This window comes from Lepidochelys kempii, chromosome 16, assembly GCF_965140265.1.
Source record: "Lepidochelys kempii isolate rLepKem1 chromosome 16, rLepKem1.hap2, whole genome shotgun sequence".
In the NCBI taxonomy this organism is placed as follows: Eukaryota; Metazoa; Chordata; order Testudines; family Cheloniidae; genus Lepidochelys; species Lepidochelys kempii.
In genome coordinates, this window is record NC_133271.1 from 10530598 (window position 1) to 10554962 (window position 24365).

At 46.8% G+C, this 24365-nt stretch overlaps 1 protein-coding gene across 12 annotated transcripts in view; it reads left to right on the forward strand.

Annotated features, from left to right (window-relative positions):
* Positions 1 to 10481: 10481 nt before the first annotated feature.
* CACNA1B (calcium voltage-gated channel subunit alpha1 B) overlaps positions 10482 to 24365 on the forward strand; it is a 473291-nt gene continuing 459407 nt past the window's right edge. For 11 of the 12 annotated variants that reach the window (XM_073313878.1, XM_073313882.1, XM_073313876.1 and 8 more), the window contains exons 1-2: positions 13630 to 13730; positions 23027 to 23166. In XM_073313878.1, the coding sequence (XP_073169979.1) occupies positions 13638 to 13730; positions 23027 to 23166 (233 nt within the window). In that variant the 5' untranslated portion in view covers positions 13630 to 13637. Of the gene's footprint in view, positions 11274 to 13624; positions 13731 to 23026; positions 23167 to 24365 lie in introns of those variants that run through there. The other variant, XM_073313889.1, reaches the window with a different exon arrangement.

Below are 24365 nucleotides of genomic sequence, written 5' to 3' on the forward strand. Positions count from 1 at the left end.
ACCACCTCGCTACACTCCCCTTTATGCTTCCTGTCCCTTCACTCACCAACACCACCCACGTCCAGTGATCCTCCACTGCACAGCATTCTGTAGGGTGGCTGCTGAGGGGCAGGGGCTGGGTTGGGGATGAAGCCATGTTAGCCTAACACCTCCCCTCCTGCCAAAGCTAGGGCCAAAGAACTGAGATCTTTGCTCCTTTTCATCTCTATGAGGGAGGGAAAAAACAGAGAGGTCGATCCTAGCCCTGCATGTGTAAGTACAAGACCTACTGTTGGAGGATAACGGGCCAGTGTCCTGACTTATTACTGTCTTGTGGCCTGGTGTTCTTCCACCAATGAAGAAACTGGGGAAAAAATAATCCCCCAGTTTAATGCTGGTGCAAGAGGGGTATTTTATGTTCTGAACTGATTCACCTTTTCTTTCCCTTTGGAAACTGCTTTTATTTAAGCAACCGTGAACACAAGAGAGAAATCACTGTGTTCTGTACATGACCAGAGCTTAATTAAACACCGAGCCCTAATTACTTGGGCCAAAGATAAGTGACTAAAGGCATCTGGGAAAACAGCTGAATACTTAATTTACACTGGGGTGTGGGGTGTAACTTCCACCATTAGCTGTCTAAACAATGGGCACTCAACCTAAGCTTATTGATTGCTTACTAGCTGTAGTTTAATGGCGCACCTCTCTTCATGTGCAGTCATAAAGCTGGACTCTGCCTCTGTCTGTATTGATAATAGTTACAAAGTAGAATTTTACAAAGGCGGAGCTGCTCTTCAGTACCTCACCCCGTCTTAAGCCTGGGGGACTCCTTGACTGTCAATATTATGCAGCTCTCAGTCCAGTTCTCAAAGCACTAGTAATCTGCATTTCAGGAGGGGATATTCTAAGGCACAAAAAGTGCTCCCTTTGCACTTAAAGTTATTAATGGAGCTAGCTACCTCCCCTTTGTGCCTTTCAGAATCTCCCCTAATAACTACTATAGATGGTGAGCAGCGAAAGTTAGTCTGAGCACTTCACTGCCATGCCCCCTTTTACACATCTATGGGCGTTAATTTCTCCGTATGTTAGAAGAATGAAGGATGGGCATAATTTCTTTCCTGTAATTTTAGGGAGGTTGTAACATGGCTTTTCTTAATCTGATTCTAATCGGAATAGCTTCACAGCCCCCCGTTAATTGTATCACACAGAACGATTCTCTGTTTCCTCTTTTTTAAAAATTATGGCAGTAGCACCTGGAGGCCCCAATTAGGATCAGGGCCCCGTTGTGCTGGGCGCTAACCATACGAACATGGGGAGAGACAGTCAAAATAGAAAAGACAGACAAAGGGTGGGCAAAGGAAGTCTCATCATCCCCGTGTTACAGACGGGGAACTGAGACATAGATATTAATTGCTCAAACCAGCTCCTATTAACTTCCCTTGATTTTGTTGGGTTTTGGGTCAGGCCCTAAGGCCAAGATCTTTAAAGCTATTTTAGGCATTGCTGTGTGCTTGGCATTGCAACACTTAACTGATTTAGGAGCCTGATTCTCATTTTCAAAAGGGATTTAGGTACTTAGAAGCACCTTAACTACAAGACCATAAAACAAGTGCTGGACAGACAAACTTCTGTAAGTCCACAGGTTTTTGATTGCTCTGTTTTTAGTGAAGTCGTTGCTATGCCAGCTTTGACATTTACGTTTCTCCCCAATCAAAAAAACCTAATCACAGTGTCCACTTTTTTAGTACAATTTCTCTCCACCTCTTTCATATTTCTCCCCACTCTAAGGACTGCAACAAAGGAAGTGGCGGCCCCAAGGATGTGAGGAAGTGATCCTTGTGTATGAAATTGATCCTTCTTATTTTCCATCATCTCCCCAGAATCCACTACAAATTGTGCTTCTTCCTAGGTTAGAGGGCCCAATGCACAAGAACAATTTCCAACTAATGAAGAAAAGCAAGTCATCAGTAGAAGGGTTAGAACGTGCCCTGGGAATATTTCCTTGTAAAAGAAGGGTGCAGAAGAACATAGCAAGTCAGGCAGGATTGGCTCCCTCAGAGAATGCTCATACTGCTAAAGGACCAGGAAACCTAACCAGAATCTTGCATATCTCCCCTCAAAGGTTGGAGGGAGAGAGAGAGACCATATTAAAATGATATGTGTCTGTCCTGAGGTGATCATCAAGAATGATTGACTGATGAGATAAATATTGATTGAGACAAAGCAGGGACACTGCTTATCTTGGAGGATAATGAAGCTCAAGTTCCCAGCACATGAACTCCACTAAATATTATAGACATGGCGAATGGCCTCATCAGGCACATCCAGGAATCTCTCTAGGATGATGTTTTTGGACAAAGTAAGGTTTTGGAGCGGGGAGGGGCAGGAGCTTTGGTTGGGGTTGTGTGGCATGCATTTTAAAATGGTGATTGAAATTAGAATTCCAGGAAAACTGGCTCAAAAATGGAGGCTAATCAGCAAGCTTAGCTGTCCATATGCCATCTGACTGGCTTATTAAGGTCTCCATTCTGAAACTCTTCCTCAATTTGAGTGGTACCTAGCTGTTGATGTCCGGGGCGCTACCTGAGAAGGAAGGTACTACTGCACATAAGGGTGGCAGAAGGGGATGCTAGGGAAATTTTTCACCTTAAAGCAGCTGCAGCAGTTGGGGTGCAGTCACTGCTGATTGGCTAACACATTTCCATTGGGGCTGTTTTCAGTCACTCTCGAGCCAGGACTCTTTCCTTGTATGCAAAACTCATCTTTATATAGGGCAAATGGCTGTTTGTTCCACCCCACTCCTGTTCCAGACATGTGCCATTATGCAGGTGAGTGTCCAATTACTGAGTGGCTGTCAGAGGTGCTGAGCACCTGCAACACCTTATTGAAGTCAATGGGAGCTGCAGGTCTCAAAAAATCAGGCCACCAGCTTTTTTGGTCTTAGAATGTGCATTTAAAATGCACAGACCAATTTCCCAAATGAGGAAGAAGAGAACTCTGCAAACTCTGCTTGTGTACTCTCCCCCTTAGGTTCTCTGAAAGCTGACAGAGGACTTCAGGGTTCTGTGCTGTGGGTTATGGCCTCCCTTTAGGTGCCTCATTCCAAGCATTCACAAAATTGGAAATGTTGCGTTGTATGTTCCTGTGTCAGGGACCTTCTTCAGGGCTGTGGGCAATCTTTTCTTTGTTCCCTTAATGCATTAGCACATTATCTTCCTCATCACTGAGAAGAGTGAAACATTCCAGGATAAGTCACGGTCTGTCTCTGTTCAATAATAAGGGTGGTAGTAAGTTAGGCAAAGTGTTTCTCTCTTCCTCTGTGTACCTTTACATGCAAGTGATAAGAGCCACACAGGCAAATTTCTAGTGGGGACAAACTGAGGCATTGCCAGTTTCATTTGGCAAGGAAGAGGGGAACTGGGTATTTGTGAAAGTGCATAGCTCAGGGCCACTGGTGCTAGGGTAAGACAGAGAGGAGGCACTGTGCAAGCTTCTCTTCCTACCTGCCCAGCCCTGACCTGGAACAACCTAGGTAGTCCAGTCTTGGGCCCCCTCTACCAGCATTGGTAATGCACATCACTCCTGAACTACAACAAGAAAAGGAGGACTTGTGGCACCTTAGAGACTAACAAGTTTATTGGAGCATAAGCTTTCGTGAGCTACAGCTCACTTCATCGGAGGCATTCAGTGGAAAATACAGTGGGGAGATTTTATATACACAGAGAACATGAAACAATGGCTGTTACCATACACACTGTAACAAGAGTGATCACTTAAGGTGAGCTGTTACCAGCAGGAGAGCAGGGTGTGTGTGGAGGGGAACTATTAGCTCATCTTAAGTGATCACTCCCCTTACGGTGTGTATGGTAACAGCCATTGTTTCATGTTCTCTGTGTATATAAATCTCCCCACTGTATTTTCCACGGCATGCATCTGATGAAGTGAGCTGTAGCTCACGAAAGCTCATGCTCAAATAAATTTCTTAGTCTCTAAGGTGCCACAAGTCCTCCTTTTCTTTTTGCGAATACAGACTAACAGGGCTGCTACTCTGAAACCTGAACTGCAACAGTTACTGCTCACCCAGTCTTGGCATGTAGCATGACGCTGCCATCTCAGCTGGGGTCATATTTTCAAAAGTATTTATGTGCCTAAAGATGCAGACAGGAGCCTGGTGGGATTTTCAAAATGCCCAAACGGGGTGGCGCCTAAGTCCCAATCAAATCAATGGGAGTTAGGTGCCTAACCTTTTGAAAATACCCCTCAGTGCCCATTTTTATGTTTATGCACCAGGCCCAGATTTTTAAAGATATTTAGGCATTGCTCCGATCAGCACTGTGTACCTAAGTCTTGTTTTCAAAAGTTACTTAGGCACTTACTCAGGATGAGACGTAGGCTCCTAAGTTACTTACATCTTGCAATGCTGAGCAGAGCAACATCTAAACACCTGTAAAATTTGGACCCTAAATGCCTTAGAAAATCTGTCCTTTAACACCTAATTTGCTACAGCCTACTGCATGGAGAGAGTTTGTTTCAAAAAGTGTGGTGGATTTCTGTGATGCTGCCAAAATAGCTACTAAAAATTAGGGTGAGATCCACCAAACTCCAGGTCTCCTGGGGTGGAAAAGCGAGTGTACCATCATAGCCCATCACCTGCCTCTGTTTGCTGCCAAGTCTTCAAGGATGAGGGTGAAGAACTTTGTAAAGAACAAGCTCAGAGGTACTGGTGAAAATAAATGTACAAAGTCTCTGAAATACAACTAGCAGGACCCATTCAATTCAGTCTCTTATTCAGCACCCATCACCATGGTATCTGAGCACCTAATTAGGTGCAAGCAGGAGCAGTCTTGCCTGATTGGACTTCACTGGCATCCACAAAGGAAAGCTGTAATTAGCGTTGCTGGGGCTAAGCCGTGAGCATAGTGACCTTTTAAATGGGAGCCTGGACACCGGTTGGTGGGCTCCGTGCCTCTTCTCACCACTCAGCCAGTAGCTGAGCAGATGCCATTGTTCCCTGCGATCCTTGATGTGACATGCAGCCAGCAAAGCAAATTTTTTAAAACCCTTTATTATCCAGACATTGGCCTTAACATCCAAAGCCTCCGCTGACTCTGAATTTCTGACGGTCCTGATTATTTAGCTAATTGGGTGAGCGTAGAGCTGTATGCAGCAGCCTCAGACGCATGTTAAACCTGCTTCTTCTGCAACAGAGAAATGGCTTTGGGTGGGTTTCATGTAAAATAGCCTTTTAAAAGGATGAGGGGCAAGGAACCCATCAGAGAGATGGGATGGCTTGTAGCCGATCTTAGTGTGCAAGGAAATGCGTTGAGTATTAGAGAGCATGATGTCAGAGGCAGTGTGGGCCAGTGGATGAGGTGTTCTTCCGGGACTTGGGATACCTGGGTTCTATTCCCAACTTGGTTACTGCTCTATGGCCTTCCTTCCTCATGTCTGCTTTCCCTCCCACCCTGTGTCTCTCCTGTCCTCTCACTTCAGGGGCAGAGACTGTCTTTTACCGTGTTTGTTCTGTGCCTAGCACAACGGGCCCCAGTCTCAGCTAAGGACCCTAGGTGCTAATGTAATACAAATAATAATAGGGGAACCAAATGGGACATTGCTCTGAGTCTAGGAGAAGTGTGAATAATAGGAATAGTTCCATCAAATGGTTTTCTTTTCAATTTCTTTCTTGTTGGACATTTTATTTTGTTCTTTTCTGTCTGATACAATTTAAAGAGCAATCCCTCCCATCCCCACTCTCTCCAGTCATCTTTTGCTCAGCGGTGTTAGGTATGCTCTGACCAAGCTAGGAATAATCATATTGCACTTCTGCAGTAGGTTTCACCCCAAAAACACGGGGAAGACCCTTATTCTTACCAAAAGTGCCACTGGGTCCTGAATGTGAGGTGTTGGCTTTGACCTAGAGAGCATTATTGGCTTGATCTTCGGAAATGCTGAGGTTTTTCGCAGCTCATCCATGGCTGATCCATATCTGAGGTCACACCTTGGCTCCACGGCTGCTGATAGACTGGAATAAAGTTTTGCTCCATCCTTAGGTGGTGCACAATTTTTGGGGGGTGGTGGTCGTGGTACTTAAATGAAGTGCCAAATAATATGCTCAGTTGTGGCCTTCCCATGGCCTCATCTGAATCCAAGCAGGGTATTTGCCAAGGAACCTTCCCCTTCCCTCTGAGAAGTCACTTATGATGTGGGCCAGCCCTCATGGGAGTCTTTGGAATGTAATGGCCCTTCCTTCAGTTTACATTTAGTCTCTTCCCTATCGCCTTTCTACTACCATCTCTGCAAAGAGCTACCTGCTAGACTACAATCTTGGTGACCAGCCATAAGAGGATGTTGGTGTGGTGTCTTTCCCAGCCCCTTTGCTTCCAGACAGAAGACCAAGCTCAGGCATCTGGGGCATATCAAGCTGCAGGTGACCTATGGTGCTTCCACATGGTTGAACCAAAAAGCCCTAGAGTTGGGGCCTAAACTTAGGAATTTCCACATGTTCTGTTGTCATGGTGAATAGTGTCCAGTGTGTCCCATAAGAATCCCATCCCACTAAATAGGGGACAGCAGCCCCTTTATATCCAAATGGCTGTAACTTTGTATCATTCTCTTTAGCTTGCTATCAGAATGTAGGCTTTGCTATTCTGGATCAAAATATTGCTCTACCAAGCCCACTGTCCAGCCTCAGGCACTAGCCAATGCTTGGTACTTCAGAGGAAGACGAACCCCCTCACTGATGGTGCAATGTTGCTCCAGATGGAGGATGGGGGAAGGGCAGAAAGAGTAATTCCTCTCTGGTGGCAGAGACAATAGGTTGGTGCCATAAAAGCATGAGAAGCACCATCATCTTCACACTGGTAACTGTAAAATGTTATTCATAAAATGAGCCAGTCCATTTTTAGAACAAAACTATTTAATGCTTTGTCCACTTGCAGTTGTAGATGCCACAGTGTTTTAAATATTTCCTTATTGGTTTGAAATTTTCTGTCCATTAATTTCCTTGAGTGACCCCTTGGTCAGGTAAAATGTAAGAATATTTTTTTACTGTTCTTTTCATAATCTTATGTACCCAAGATAAATCTCCTTGTTTCCCTTTTCAAGGCTAAATAATCCTAGCTTTTGCAATCTGTCTCTTATACTTAAGTCCCTCTATGTCTCCAGACAGCTTCACTGGCCTTTTGGATCTTTAGAATCTCAGCTTGATCTTTCCAGAGGTATAACAAAACAGATCATGCAGCTACAGAGAAGGGCAGAGCGGAGGTGGTAGTGTGGACTCATAGCTAGCACACTTCGACTGGGAGGTCTGAGTCCAAGGTTTTATTCCCAGATTTACTATGGGCCCCCTGAATGACCCGGGGTAAGTTCTGACCTTCTCTGTACCTCAATTTCCCCATCTGTTAAATGGAGATAATATTGACCTACTTTGCAAAGTGCTATGAGATCTACTTATGAAAAGTACGATATAATATCTGGGTACTAGTTTAATGTCATTACAACGTTTGCATTATTTTCTAGTCATTATGAATGTACCCAAGGATCCTGTTTAATGTATTATTAACTGCAGCTCCACAGCTGACTATCTCATGGAGAGAGGCCACATGGTCTAATGGATCCACACAGAATTGGGGGATAGAGCTCTAATTCTGGCTCTGAGTTGATTTGCATTACCATTGTGGATATGACCCTTCAGGCACGGTTCTTTAGAGATGCTGAGCATCCACCACTCCTGGGGAAGGCATCAGGAGTTGGAGGTGATGAGCACTTCTAGAAAGCCCCACATACCCAAAGCTGGTTGAAATATTTTCTATAGAAAGATTTTTCCATCCAAAAAATGGGGGGGGGTGTTGGAAATGAAATTGTCCATAAAAAATGTCTGTGCCAGTAATAAATGGGTTTTCACTGAAAAAATGAAAACAACAAAAAATCTCAGGCTTTTAGCAACCAAAACCAGAAATTTGCAGGTACCATAATAATAAAAATTAATAATAAATCCACTTTGGAGTGTTTTGGTTTTTAAATTCAAATGATTTTTTTTGTGGAAAACATTTAATAAAAATGAAAAAAAAATTTCTACAGGGAGAAAAATAATTTCCCCACCAGCTCAACCCAAAACCGCCCTGAGCCCTGACTTTTCCAGCTGTACAATGGGAATAACAATTCCCTGCCAGCCAAGCAATAAGGTGAGGTCTTGCGTTTTGAAGATGTAAAATCTATATAAGTCTTATTCATTTATTTATATTTTCAGGCTGTCTGGGATGACTCCCAAGATTGTTTTCCTCTCTGAGGATCTTGCAAATATCAAGCCCATAAGGACATATGACCGGAGGCTATTTTGTCAAGGAACATTACCCTGCAGTTATCCACAGGTTCAACTGTGATTTCAAAAGAGATTGGGGTCAGATTTTTTTAAGGGGCGGGTACCCACAGTTGGGGCTACTGGGAGACTGAGTGGATAGAACATAGGACCATATTTTCTTAAGGCTTCCACATGCACAATGAGGACAAGATTTTCCAAAGAGCCCAGCACTGAACATGCACCCAGTGCACTGGACACTTTTGAAAATCCCTGGCCTGGACTGTGGGTGTTGGGAAACCATTTCTATATCTCCTCTACCAGCAGGCTGCCAATTCATCAATTGTATCTCTACGGCTCTCTACACTGGAAGCTCCTTTATCAGCATTTTCCCAACAGACCTTAGAAACCAGGATGATGTGGATGTGTCAGGATGGTACCATGTTTGCCTTATCACCGAGGCAGGCGGTGATATCATTCCTCCATTTTTATTTGTTTCTGTGTTCCCTTGATTTAAATGTCCTACTCTTTCACCCTGGCTCTAAAACAATATATTGCCTGTAATGATTACGCAGGCTTCCACACAGGTATACAAGAAAGCCCATCTAATTTCAAAACCCTGTGGAAGAAGCCAGTTTCTTCTTTAAAGTCACATGTTAGCAGACAGCAGCTGACCCTATTTAGGAATACACTTCTGTCCCCAGCAGATGTAAGTATTGCAGCCTTGCCTAAATGGTGGGTTGGTTTTGAACTGAGACAGCTTGGATGACGAAGGCAAAAATACATTAGCTGCTAGGCATGAAATGAGTCCAGGATTTCCTTTTGGGGGAGAAGTGAAAATGCCTTGACTGACTTCTCCGGAGGGTACATTTTTAGAGTTACTAGTTGTTATACCAGGCTTAGTCTAGATGTAGAAGAAGGGAATCCACCCCAACTGCCTAATGCAGCAGCATTTGATGCAAAAGGCTGCAAGAATAAGGAGAAGTTAACTTCATGACCTACACTGAAAGGGAATAAAAGAGGGAGTTGAAATAAACAGGATTAAAGGATTTCATTGGTAAATACAGGGTTAAAGGTAGCCAGTGTTCACACCAAGGGGAAGGAGAGCAAGTTCTCCATAATGGAACAGTTGTACAGGTTCAGGGAGGGGGCTGTTAATGCCCAGGTACAGAGAGACGTGTACACACACACACAACGCATCCCCGCTACCGCTCCCGAGCCACTCTTTATTCTTAACCACAAACCAGTTAGAAAAACCAGGGACCTTATCATGCCCTCGGGGTTAAGCCGAACTCCCCCTAGAAGTCAGTGAGGGTTTCTGGGGGCAAATCCAGGGTAGGGCCCCGGCCCTGGGCTCCAGAGGGTCGAAGAGCCCCCCCGCCCCGCAGTGACTCCGCCAGAACCAATCCGCCCAGGAGCAGCTCCCCGGTGGGGGGCTATGTTCATGCCGTCCCGGGGGGCGCGGGCCGGGGGGTTCCGGGGCTTCCCTCAGGCGCGTTACTAGTCCAACAGGATCAGGCCAGCCCGTGGCTTCGGTGACTCCGATTTCTCCAACCTGGCGTTGGCCCTGTGTGGCCGGCCCTGCGCCCCCTCAGCCCGGCTGGGCTCGGGACGTTTGCAGCGCGTCCTGGGGGCCGGGCGGGCACGGGCCGAGGCCGGCAGGACTCCTCCCGCTGAGGCCCGCGGCAAAGCCCGGCGCGTATGGACCGGGCGGGGCGGCTCCCCCGGCCCGCTCCGGGCGAGTCTTCCAGCAGCTGGACAGCGCACAGCTGGCGGGGGCGCGCACGCGCGTGGGGCCACCTTCTTCTCAGTTCTCTCCCCCCCTCAAAACAAAAAACAACCCACTTCTAGGTAGCCCCGCTTCAGCCCCAGCACCGTCCCCATCGCCCCCCCCCCCCCGCAGCCCATGTATTGGGGCATCTCTATGGCATGGATCCAAGCCCCCACCCCACTTTGCACCCCCCCCCCCAGATCACTGGGGTGCGGATGGGCGGGGGGGGGTGTTATGGGGTGGGGGAGCGAATGGATCTCCCCACCCCCTTGCTATGCATTCAGGAGTCTGCCAGGGCTTGGCAACGAAGCTGGGGAAAGAAAATCTTGGTTCTCTCTCCCTCCAGGGGTTGTGTTGGCCTGGGTGGAGCTGCCGCAGCTGATTGGCTGAGGGGAGTCACCGGGCCGGGCTCTTATAGGGGGCTGAGGTTCCACAAACCGGTTACTCTGAACGTTTCCATTCGAGCGGCCGGTGACTCAGGGGGTCTCTCCTGCGCCGCGCTCTGGCTGCCTGCCCTGGCCACCGCCGGAGGAGAGGGAAGCCCCAGCCGCCCGGGGAGGAAGGGGAGAGAGAAGGCCAGAGGAAGGGGAAGGAGGAAGAGAGCTCGGATTCCTGCCCCCCCCCCAGCCCGGAGAGCCTTCGCCCTCCCCCGGGGGAGCCGCCTGGGTTGGGAGAAGCATGAGTTTGGGCTGGAGGGAAGGCACCTGGATGGGAAGTTGAGCGCAGCCCTCTCCACTCCCTTCCGCCGGGTCGGGAGCGCAGCGTGGCTGGTCTGACCGGCCGGTTCCTACCGATCCCTCTGCTGCTCCCTCTCCCCAGCTGCCGCCGGAGGAGCCGAGGCGCACCCCCCTTCCTGCCCTCCCAGCAGCGAGGCCCCAGGAAGGAGAGTCCTGGGTGCTGGGATGCGTCTTCCCCCTGCCTCGGCTGCCAGTGTGGATTGTAGCGCCCGGCTCTGTGCGTTGCGAGAATGGCTCGGTTCGGAGATGATCTGCCCACCCGCTATGGAGGCGGAGGTCCGGCCGGGGCTGGAAGAGGGAGCAGCCGGCAAGGTGGCCCCCCACCCGGCCAAAGGATGTACAAGCAGTCGATGGCCCAGAGAGCCAGGACTATGGCTCTCTACAACCCCATCCCCGTCAAACAGAACTGTTTCACCGTCAACAGATCCCTCTTCATCTTCAGCGAGGATAACGTTATACGAAAATACGCCAAGAGAATAACCGAATGGCCATATCCTTTCGGGGAGGGGTGTGTGCGGAAAGGGGGGGGCAGGGATCAAACCGGGCTGGGTGAGTCTGGGGGTAATAAAAGCTTGGGGTGTGTGGGTGTGTCTGGGTATAAAATAGATCGGGGAGTGCTTGTGTCTGGGTATAACATAGAGGGGTGTGTGTGTGTGTGTGTGTGATCTGGGTATAACAGAGGTGTGTGTGATCTGGGTATAACATAGAGGGGTGTGTGTGTGTGTGTGATCTGGGGGTAATATAACTGTGCTGAGTGTGTGCCCAACCTAGATGTGTGTGTCTGGGGATGACATAGGTGTGTGGATCTAGTACAGAACTTGTTTATAATATAAGGGGTGGGGGGGTTTGAATATAATATATGGGTGTGAAATACGTGTATTTTTCTCTGTGTGTGTGTGTATCATGCGTGCACATACAGTCACATTTCCTGCTATTCAGAGCAGTGCAAAGGGATCTGGAGGACATCTGAGGGTAAATTATGGTTCTTATTTTAATATTTCCCCCCCCCCCTGCAGGAGGGCCAATGTGAGGTAAAATGGTGACACCTTGGCATTTAAGCTAGTGCTAGGGACAGCAATAATCAAGGTCTCCTTACTGACATCTCGCCAATACACAATTGTTGCAGCCTGGTTTTTAGCACCCCACCTTGCCCAGGCTGTTTCAGTGGGAACTGATGTTAGCCCTCTCACTTTGAATAGGGTACCAGAAACACCCGGAATCAGGAGAGCCAAGGGCTGGGTTTTGGCTTGGTTTGTTTTTTAAATGCTGAGTGGCAGAGTGAGACAGGACACGAAGAGGCGGTCCGTGGCTGTACTGCGAAAGGGGCAGATGCTTTTCATCCCAGAACCAGCTCCCTGACCAAGTGATCTGCAGAGACTTCGCTGGGAAGGGGGGACTCTGCTTCTGTTGCGATGCGTGCGGTGGGAGGCTGAATCCTTGGCAAAGGGAGCCAGACTCTTCCTTTGAGGTTTAGGTTGCCAGGGTGCATGTGTGCAGTGGATAATGTGCACCAGCAGGAATGCATTGCACTGGGGGATCTCAGGGGAGCCTGTTGTTTTCATTTCATCTGAAATCACACCCCTATTAATCCTTGGCTAGCAGCAGCAAGGCCTCCTCCCTGCCTCCTAGCAACCCTTGCACTTGCCAGGAGCCCAGCTCCCATTCAAACCTCCCCAGCTTGGACGCCGAGGGTGGCTGGTGGGAGTGGAATGCACTGGTTTGGTGACTATCCTTTCCCCACGGTGATCTCTCCGTTACTGTCCGCAAACACAGGGATGGCGGCTGCAATCCAGCCTGGAATAAACAAGCAGCCAAAGCCCCAGGGGCAGCTTTTCTGCCAGTCTAGGGGCAGTCTCCCCACCTCCCCCTCCTTCTCCTTTACCACGAAGGAAAGGAAATGTACAAACTATAGAAACCCCCGAGTCAGCAGGAAAAAGCAGAGCTACAAAATGTCCGCAAACCCCACTTTCCTTGGGGAAGGTCCAGCTCAGTCCAGAGGCGAGTTAAATGTATGGTACTTGCCGAGGATGCTCTCTGGGGTGAAGCCAGTAACCTGCTCCATGGAAGGACTGGCTTGTGGTCGGGGAGACCAGGCACTGTCCTTGCCCAGGGGAGCTCTCCGCGGTGCTGGAAGTGTCACTCACCGCTCTGAGCTACTCCTCAGTGCTGGAGCCAGGCAAGGGTTTGCTCATGTGCAGGTCGGAAAAGAAAGAGAGAGAGAAAGGCAGAGGTACAGTATTCCCAGCTGGCTTTACTATCCTGTGAAGCTGGTTTCCCTTCAGCAGCCATCTACACCTACCAGGCACTGTATCTTTCTCTACACTTTGATCTGGCATGGCCATCCATCAGTAATTCATATTTCAGAGCTAGACAGAAGGCTTGAAATCTAAGTTCCCTAACCTGCCACTTACTTATCTACATAACATGCTTAGATTTAAATTCCAGAGAATTGCTAACCCGTATTTCAGTGGAGGACATCCAGTTTCACTGTCTGTGGGGGGGCACTTTAAAATGTCAGTCTTTTTTTAAAATCAAAACTTCCTGTTTGCTTTTGGAAAAAGGAGAAGACGAGAAACCCAGAATTTATAGAGGGATTTTGTGTGACCAAATCTAAATCACTGGTTCCCAAAGAAGGGAATTGATTTCTTAAAAACCTCACAAGCCACCCCTAGAAGGGACTGAGGTATGATTCAGAGAAAGCCTGGTTAAGGGTTTCCAGGAGAGACCAATGCCACTTGGATGATCAACCTCTATAAACGTGTAATAAGAATACATGGGATTATTCTTCTTGCTGAAATTCTCCTTGTGTCAGCTAGTTTCTTCTTTAACTATTGGCCCTACTCCATTTGAATACATGATTTTAGCTACAATCATAGCCAATTGCATTGTTTTGGCTTTGGAGCAGCATCTACCAGAGGATGACAAGACACCCATGTCAGAGAGATTGGTGAGTTGCATTTATTTATTTAGATTTTTACTATTTTTTTTTTTTTTTTTACTATTCTGTGATAGGAGAACCTACCCACCCAGTGCTGGATTCCCTTAGCAATCTTTTAAAGATACAGTAAAAGCTGTGTTATCCATCACTTTACCAACTGGAAAGCTCTAGAAGCCGGCATTTCTGATATCCATTAAAAGTCCAGTTGGTGCGGGGCCAGCAGGCTCCGTATGACTCCTAGGCAGAGGAATGCTGCTCCTAGGCAGAGGAATGGCCACAAGGACTCCGTGCACTGCCTCTGCCCTGCCCTGAGGAACTGCAGCCAATGGGAGCAGCGGGGGTGGCACCTGCAGGTGGAGGCAGTACGCAGAGCTGCCTGGCCATGCTTCCGCCTAGCAGCAGCAGGGACATGTCGCTGCTTGTGGGGAGCTGCCTGAGGTGAGCACCAGCCAGCTCCAGCACCCCAAAACCCATCCCGCTGCCCCGAGCCCCCTCCCACACTCAAACTCCCTCCCTCTTAGTTAACCAGAATTTTTGACTTACCGGCACCTCCCATTCCACCAACATGCCAGATAAAGCTTTTACTGTACATGTATAAATAAACAGGCCAGAACAAATAACCCAGCCACACCATGAATATAACAAAAATAAATGACGTTCTCTATATGACCCCCACCAGAGTTGCACACCACTACTAGTCAGCCCTGACCATCTTAAAGTCAAGGGAGAAAAGTTGGACCCCTGAAGACCAACAAACTCAGGCTGTTACGGACCAAGGTGGGAAGAGAATTCCAAAGGCTTCAGTACTATATGTAGAAATGAATGACCCTCTTGGGTCATTTCCCCCAGTATTCTGTATAGAATACAGAGGGTTTTCTTTACTCTTCAGATATCGTCCTACTGAAGATACGTTGTGAGGGACCTCTCAATGCTAAACTCTTTGGATTTAGAAAAATTTACTATCTTGCCAAAAAGAAACCAGCTTACAAGGAAAAGTAATTTACCAGCAGGCTTTATGGTAATGAGTCAATTACTTTATTTTAAATGGAAAATAAGAATAGCTTCAAAATGATCCTTTCATTTCTTATCACCCGATGACAAAATGGGCAATGTTTGGTTTCATTTTTTCTTACTCTATGCAAACTGGAGTGACTTCCAAGCTGGAATGAATGGATATTGGTGCTTGTTCGGTGTGGGACTAAATCTGAATCCATCTGTGTTTTACATGTATAAATGAAATGATGCAAATTAAAGTAATATTAGGCTTAAAGCCAAAAGCTAGGAAATTAAGGAGATTCTGATCTATGGTTGTTAGTTTCCTAGGCTTTGCAGTACCTGATCTCTAGAATAGCACATTGCCCTGAGCAGTGTTGATGAGCTGAATAATTCTTTAGTAAAAGGAATACAGTCATAGGTGATAGGACTGGAAATGTATCCAGGGTCATTTACTGGACCCACCTTTTCTTGTGCAAGTTGACCTGCTAGTGTCTGTTATTTATTTGTATTATCAGAGTGCTTAGCAGCCCTATTCATGGACCAGGATCCCATTGTGCTAGGCACTCCACAAACCTATGAATTTCCTTAATTGTATCTGTATTGATTTCCCCAGCTATTGAGTTGAAAAGAGCGAAGGAAAAAAAGAGGAACTCATGCATACATGTCCAACGTTTTCACCATTCTATGATAGAATGATGAACGATAGAATATGATAGAATGATAGAATGATAGAACCATCCGATGAAGTGAGCTGTAACTCATGAAAGCTTATGCTCAAATAAATTGGTTAGTCTCTAAGGTGCCACAAGTACTCCTTTTCTTTTTGTTCTCAGTCTTGGGATTTATGAATTGGGGAAGGATGGTTTTGTGATGAAGGCACTGGCTGGGACCCATCTGGCTTCAGTGTAAAGATTAAGGACTTGGTAAATGCTGGATTTTCCCTTGGAGTTCCTAAAAATATGAACCAGCAAAGGGGCAAAATGATTTCCTAGCCTACACTCACCCAGTAACTCTTAAGTGATGGATTATTCCAAGCAACAAGGGGCACAATTAGCAAATCTTCTTTTATATCCCTACATTTCTCTAGAGGTAAGGGATTGGGGGTGCGGGATGGGGTAGAGAAGATAGGGTTCTATGCCATGTCTGAAGCGGAGAGGAGCATTTTATTGGTCTTCCCCCCCCCATCATTTTAACACCTTTCCTCAAGGTTCCTATTGCGGGTGGTGTCCTGCTGGGATGCTTGTCAGTTGCTGTCAGTGTTACTCATTAGTGAACCAGAAGTTCACCAGTGTGTGGCATAAAACTCACCCAGTTCCTATGAGTTAAGTGCATAGTCTCTACAGCACTGCCAGCTCTTACTGACTGATGGAGTACGAGTTGATCCGTAGGTTTTTGGCCCACTGATAGTGGACAGCAATGTCTCAAAGGGTGAGTGTACGCTGTGATAAAAGACCTGCAGCATGGCAGTGGCTGGCTTAGGTAGCTGACAGGCTCATGGGGCTTGGGCTGTGGGACTATAAAATTGCATTGTAGAGGTTCGGGCTTGGGCTGGAGCTTGGCCTTTAAGGCTTTGTAAAGGGGAGGGTCTTCAGATGAACCTGAACATCTACACTGCAATTTTATAGCCCCACAGCCCAAGCCCTGCAAAACTAAGTCAGCTGACCCAGGCTCTGAGACTCTGAGCCGCAGGTCTTTTAGCGCAATGTAAACCTATCCTCAGGCAGCCTTTATAGGTATGTTTACACTGCATACTCAGCCTGTGTCTGTGGATTTGGTGTTTCCAAGCCCATGGTTTTTATCCCTGTGTAGGCATACCCATAGTGTGCAGTATAGACATGTCATGGGGCCATTTTAATTAGAGTGTTTTGATAGCCATAGTTAAGGTTGCCAATTAATTTCCATTCTAAAGGCCTTACCGTAGAATCATGTTGATAATGTTTTGAAGTTAGATTATTTCTTTCATCCTCAAAGTGTATTGCAAAAAATAAGGATTGCTAATGAGAAATAGTTTTTTGTTGGTGTTCCAATTTTTCTGCCGTGGGTCACAGCCGGGGCTGGGCAGGAAATGGTATTTCTCTTCCACAACAATTTTCAACACGTTTTCCCCGTCCCAACTTGGACTGCAAATCTTTCTTTGTTTTGTTTTTATTTTTTTTTGTTCAGGTCAATAAAAAATATTTTATTTCAATAATTCTGAAGTGTTTCATTTTCATTTCAACCTTTTCCCCTTCTTTTACTTTTTTTTCTTTAGTGAAAATGTACTAACATTTTGAAATGAAAAGTCCTTTTGACTGAAAAAACTGAAGCTTCCCAGTTTGAGAATCTTTTTACCAAAACTATTTCAAACTGGGTGTTTCCTTGACCCTGAAGCCGTTTTGTGAACAGTTTCAGTTTGGAAGAAATGGCATTTTAGGGTGAAAATTTCCCAGCCAGCTCTAGTTGTGAGGCATCTTGAAGGTGCTTCCTGTTTCTCCTGCAGAGCATAAGCTGTTTCTTTGAAAATGCTAAAAAACTAATGTTAGATTGCACAATAAAACACATAGTGGGAAGAATTGCCCTCTCATTTTTGATACCTGGGGCCAAATCCCAATCCCATTGAAACCTATGGCAGTTTTACCATTGACTTCGGTGGGACTAAGAGCTGGCCCTTTTGGTGTAAGGATTTAGAGCCACATCTTCCCCTCTTGCACGTTTATTAAACCACGACCATGAGTACGGTGGAATGGGAGCTGTTAGCTGAAACAATGATCAGCTCACGCCTTGGGAATGGGAATCAAGCAGCACTGCAGAAGGGATAGAGGACTGGCCAGGGAAATACTCCTACCCGAGTATTTGAACCCGAGCCTTATGGACCCTTGGACCATACATGTGGTAGTTTCTAGAGTGTGTCAGAAAGGGGGCGGGGGAAGGGAAGAACTGCAAAAATTTCCACAAAGTTTCATTTAGTTTTGTTCAAATTTTGTTGGTGTAAAGTTTTCCGTCCAGCTCCAGTTGTTCCCCTGCTTTCATAGGGCTCGGCAGTTCCATCGGCCATGGCAGTCCACTAAACAGCTCTACTGCTGTGCTATCACTGGCTGCCCGATTCCCTTCACCTGCGTCCAGGTGACCCTTCAGCTGGGTTTCCACATGGCCTGTGGGAGGAGCTAATGCCCCCCCAGTCGGCTTTAATGTCTGCAATGTTTCAGCATATCGAAGGCTAGTTTTCTGGGCTAGACTTGCCTAGACATAAAGGATCTTCCTTTATTCCTCTTTCATGGCGGCTGCATGCAGTTTGTGGCTGGTGGCAGTTATGTGATGCCATGGTTTGATTCCTTCTGATCACGCTTTCCCTTTACGTGGCCTCTCCAGCCTCCTCTGGCTATAACACACTGCTTTGCTCCCTGCTTTGCTCAAAGAGGCCGTGGGGCATATGGACCTCAGTGTACATAATGTCCATGCTTGATTGTAAGACACAGGAGGTTTCTACCTGGCGATGCTCTGGACGACTCGCACACTTGGGTTTTTGGGATGTTTTTGATGTGAAGGTGGGGTAAAGCTGCCTGCTCTGTTATTCAACATGACAGACTTTTTAACTTGGCTAATGGATTTCATTCTTTATCCCAGCCACAGGCATTCAGTGCAGTCATACGCAAGCTGCTCAGATTAACCTCTGTTTGTACAAAGCCTCTATTTACCAGCACACCCAAACCTATTTGATTTGTCACCCAGAGCCCAAGGAACAACATTAGGAAATGAACCGGGAATTGCAATAACTTTCCAGAATCAGAGCGTGTTTCCGATCTGAAACTTATTTATTAATCTGTGTTTCTGGCCCAGCCCGGCTGCGTCCACACTAAGCAGCCTGCTGGCACAGCTTGTGGCCAACTTCTCCACCAGAATTCTGCCCTGGTAGGGAATGTTGTCAAGGGTCCCCTCTGAGCACATAAAATGCCACCCCAACGTCCCACCAGGGTTGTGGATTTCCCCCCACCCTCCAGGGAAAGGCTGAATGGGGCTACATCAGTTACCCAAACTTTTCATGTCATGCCCCCCCTTTACCCCTCTCCACACCCCCCGGAGCAGCGGTGGGGGGTGGGGAATGCGGACAGAGGTAAGGGGGGGCGGAGGCTGGGGCCGGAGTCGTGGCTGGGCTGGGAGCCACGGGCTGAGGCTGTGTCCGCAGCCAGGGGTGGGTCTGGGGCCAGGATTGGAGCCATGGCCAGCGGCCGAGGCTGGGGCTGGGAGCCGAGCCACATGCCAGGCCATAGCTGGGGCCTGAGACTGGGGCCAGGGCCAGTAGCGGAGCGCAGATGGGTCATGATCGGGGGCTGAAGCTGGGGGCAGGGATGGGGCCAGAAGCAGAGCCATAGACGGGCTGTGGTTGGGGCAGGGAGCTGGGGCCAGGGCTGGGAGCAGAGCCGCGGCTGGGAGCCAGGGCCATGGCTGGGGTGGGGCTGGAGCAGAGTGGGGCTGGGTGGTGCTCCCTCTCTGCCCCCCCATGGGGGCTGGCCCAGGCCCTACTGGGATCCACTGCACATTCCTACATGCCCCCCTAGCAGGGAATACCCCACAGTTTGGGCACCACTGGGACAGATGGTGATCGGAAGGCATCTCCCTGACTGACAGCAACGTTGCTGAGTTGTCAGCCAGAGGGAAGAGACATGCCTCATTGGGCTGAAACCATGGCAGTTGGTGAAAGGGGGTCTGAAGAAGAGAGGCCCCCCACATCAGAAGAGACCTCCCCTCGCAGCACCCACCCCAGCAGTGTGTGTTTGTTTTTTTCTTTTCAGCAAAGACATGAGCCCATCTCGGACCCTCTTTTCCCCCCAGCCCCCTTGGAGCTGCCAAGGACTTCCTTCCCCTTCCCCTTAGCTTTGGGAGGGACTTACCCTATAAGGCCCTCTAGTAGAGTACTGGGCCTTGGGTGCATGTAGGCACCATAGTGTGTCTTATGGGCGATGTCCTTTTAAAACTGGGTGCCGGGGGTCACAAGCCACATGGCTCAGAATAAGCATGTGACCTACAGGACCCCAGATATAAGGCTTTCTGCTGCCTGAAACGGAGAGGAGAGTCTCAGAGTAGGGGAAGGGCTGTCTCCATGAGCTGTGCAGATGGCCTGGGGGGAGAAGCCAGGTACTAGAGGAGCCTGAGGGTAGGGCTCTCCAGAATGGTTGATGGGTTAGAAAGCCTTCAGGGGGTGGACCCTGCTGGTAGGGGGGTGGGGGAGGCAGGGAACTCTTTGTCTATTGGGTTGTTGAGGGTCCTGCGACTGAGGGTGGGCTAAGCCTAGAGGGGACTGACTCTTTGTGAGCCCCTACTCTGTGGGGGGAGCAATGCTTCTACTTATTGTGTGGGTCTAGGAAACCAGACCCTGAAAAAGGAATGGTCTCTGATCATGTGGGGTTTGTGTGCTCAGTGGGGAGCTGAGAAAGGAAACTTGAGGCAGCCGCTGTGCCTTGGTTTCCCCTTCTTGGCTCCAAGATGGCTGTGCACCCCCCTTCTCCATGGTTCAACCAACATCTCTCTTTTGGGGTCTGGTTTATTAGACATGCTGCTGAATTGGAGCCTATGTGAGTTGTCCCTCGTGTTGGATTCTTTTCTCCAAACAAATGCAGCTCCTGCTGTAGAGAAGCAGCAAGAAGAAAGGGTCTCTTTCCTTCCCCCCCTCCCCCCCAAATCCTAGGATCTCCATCTGGATGTGTGACCTGCAAGCAGTAGCCATCATAAATCAAAGTCAGGTGGTGGCCACCTCACCTTTCCCTTGTTGCTAACTAGGAGAGGGGTCTGGGAGCTTCAGCGGAGGTCCTGGTATAAAAAAAGTTAGGAATCATCAACTTAAATCAAAGAAGGAAAAACCGTGTGAGTGACAGGAAGCCAGCTACAGGCTTCCTGCCCTAGAGAAGGGATAGATTTTTGGGGGGTGGATACTGAGGGATGGAAGAGGGTAAAGACTCTGGGGGAGAGAGGGGTGGGGGATACACCCTCCATCCAGTCTGCCCTTTCTCAAGCTATGAAAGCAGTTAAGGGAGGAAAGAAGGCCAAGTAAAAAGCCCAAATATCATGCCTTCAAGTTGATCTAGGGGATTTGGATGCTTAATTCCTGTTAATTTTAATAGGGTTTGAGCCTCTAGTTCCCTTTGATGTGTTACAAAACTCTACCCTAGAAGTTTGGGAGCAGAGGGATAAGTGCCTTGTTAGTTGGCTGAAAAATGAAGAAACTTTGTCGCTACAAACGTGAGATTTTTTTGGGGTGGGGGGAGCGGGAGTTTGAAATTTTGAAATGTTTGACCCCTCTCTGCCCTTGACAATAGGAACTGCACACACATACCTCTGACAATTGTTCCTTTATAGAGTGGGTGGGAAACTGTGGATTGCTGAGTTTTTTTTTTCAGATGTAGTCATTCTTTCTAATTACTTGCAGATTTCCTCAGTGAATAATCCTTGGTGTGAATATGGATGGGTGTTCATGCTGCTTTTGCTTTTGCAGCGTGCGTGTGTTTGTGGGTGGAGGGTGGCTCACTGTTTGTGGGTGGAGGGTGGCTCCCTGCTTCCTGCACTGGTGAGAGTTGGGCCGTTTATTGTATACCCCGTATGGAAAGTCTGAGCATGTGCACATGTGCTGGGTTTGAGAGCTGAATAAGAGGGTTTTATGCTGGCAAAACAAATTCTTGGTGTCAAACTCACTTCCTTACCTCTTAACCTGGGATAGTCAAACCTGCTGCTGCTCCTGTCCAAAAATACTGGACAATTCCCCACTGGAATTGTTTTGATTTAAATGGCAATACACCAGGGATGAAGCGAGCCCCTCAGAGGCCATGGGTCTTAGGCTTCCAACTATCGGCCCTTTTTTGAAAATGGGACATGGGCTGCTAAGTCACTTATGGTGTGTATGTTGGAAAAAACAGCCACCACCTTACAGCAGCAAGTTTCAGAGCCCGGCTCTACAGATTTGGGCTCAGGGGGCTCATGCTACCGGGCTAAAATAGCAGTGTAGATGTTCTCACTTTGGGTGGAGCTTTCCTTTGAGACCAGCCTCCTTGCCAGGCTTCACAGCCTGAGCAGGAAGGTCTACATGGCTGATTTTAGTGCCGTACTATGATCCCGAGCCTGTAGATTCAGGCTCTGAAACTTGCTTCTGTGGGGGATTTTCTCTGCAGTTTAGACATATCCTTAGGTGCTTTAGAAAATTGTACCTAATGTCTTTGCCTTTGTTACCTCCAGCTTATACGTTAATGCCAGCCACAGCCACTCCTCTTTGGCACCAATTTTCTGATACTTAGATGATTTAAAGTAAAAATTAACTAATATTATAGTGCCACAAATGTCTATGGTGCTGAACAAAACATGGCCCCTACTCCCAATGAACCGACAGTATAAAGTTCTGATCGTGCAGTGAACTCCACATGAGACCAGGAAAGCTCATTGCAGGGTTGTGAGGCCAAAGAACCCAGTCCCATTATCCTTAATTGGGCAAAACTCCAAGGGAAGTGAATGGGAATTTTGCCTGAATTGTGATCAAGTACTAAGTTAAACAAAAATAAATGTGGGATAACAATTCAGATAAGGGAAGCTGTGGAGACACCATGGAGGCGAAAGTTACTGAAAGAAGAATTGACGGAAGAAATGATTTTGGAGGAGGATGGGGGAGGGGTGGATTACTGTACAAGAAGTGGGAAGGCTTTTAAAAATCAAATGAAGCTAAACAGTTCATTCACAAAGAGTAATCTTGGTTGAATTTTGCCTTACATTTATTAAAATGAATTTGTCCACAATCAGGTCAAACATTCTCAAATCATTCCAAGATTCAACTTATTTCCCCAACAACTAATTTTCAGTTTGCAGATCATTTGCAAATAGCATGTTTCCAATATTTGCAGTCCACGCTGGTCTGATGGCCTATGTGTCAGGTGCTTTTGTTTCTGGTCCCTGGCTGCATGGTGTTTGTAAGTCACCAACATGGGAAGAACTTTGCAGTGTACAACTAAACCTCAAATTTGAAACTTTGCTTTTGGTGAATATTTGATCTTAAAATTCCCTTTTCATGACTACTGGGGCCTCTGAAGCTTGAATGCTCAGATATTCATGGCAAAAGAAAATGAGACTCGCAAACATGTTGAATCACAACTTAGTTTTGAATGTAAAAAAATATTTGTGTAACAGTTTTTTTACTTATATGCCCTTAGGTCTGGTAACATAAATATATATGGGTTTCCACTTAAGCAAGAAACTTGAACACTGAATATATTTATTTTTAGTTGTACAAAAGTTGAGGCAAACACAGAAATGTCTCTCTCTTTGACACCTCTAATTTTTCCTCCCCTTCCTTTCAGGATGATACTGAGCCGTACTTTATTGGAATATTTTGTTTTGAAGCTGGTATAAAAATCATCGCTCTGGGGTTTGCTTTTCACAAAGGCTCTTATCTCCGAAATGGCTGGAACGTGATGGATTTTGTCGTTGTCCTCACAGGGTAGGTGACTGTTACTATTGGTTTAAGTTTGCTAAGGGATTAAGGTTGCTTTGTTTCATGTTGTGTTTTTTTTAACTTTGGATCCATGAAGAATTGAAATATGTACTGCAGTAAAGTTGTGCATTGCTGAACTTACTGTCTTTAAATAATAGCTGTTGTGCTGAATGAGTTGGTTTTGAAGTATCGTTTGAACGGAACTAAAAAGAGGTTTTGAAGACTTGTTAGAATCCATACTGTCATACCTTGCCTGGATGCTCTGAGAGATGCATTCTTCCATTGCCAATAGGCACTCAATTGCCAATAGGCACTCAAACTCTAGTTACAATAAACACTCCTCTGAAATGGTGGAATAATTTCAAAAGGAAACACTGACAAAGGTGATGGGTGAAAGTTTGTCTTTGTTGAAACAGCTGCAACTCCATCAGACTTAATGGAGTTTCATCAGAGATGAAGCTGACCCATTACAAAAACGTGACTTTAAAAGGAATATCAGAAAGAGGCTGAGTGTTCTCAAAAGCTGTACAGTTAAAAATTCTGTTTGTGCTTCCTGAAATGTGGAATGCACATGTCTAGCTGGAAAACGTCTGTTGGGCTTGGTATGTTGCACCTATGCTGAATGTGCGTTGTCCCTATTCTGTATAACAGTTTACAATTACGTACTTTGCCATTGTGTGTTTAGCCAGTGAGCGATTACACAAGTAACTTTGTTTAAAGAGTTCTTGTGACTCCATAATGATTTATGAACTGTACATTTAAAGTCCAAAATACCTGTTAAGGTTTTGAAGACCTAACTGAGGACCCGATCATGCAGTCTTTATACATGCAAACACCTGATTGATTTCAGTGGGAGTTTTGCCTATAGAAAACTGTGGAATCAGCCCATTAATGTTAATATCTACTTGTTTCACCTACCTCTCTCTGGCATCGTGAGTATATTCTCATGGGGAATATACATTCGCTGATGTCCGTATCCTGGCATGTGATGTGGAATGGAGTGCTGTTAGGAAAGTGCATCCACATGGACATATATATAAAATATAATTTTTTTTTCATTAGATACATTCTGACTGTAATTCTATTTGTTATTCAAAGTACCATGTGATGTGACTGTCAAGATGTTGAAGGGAATTTTTTATGCATTAAGAAGAAAATAAATGTGTAGGCTTTGATTCTCCTGACGCTGACGTAAAACAAGAGCA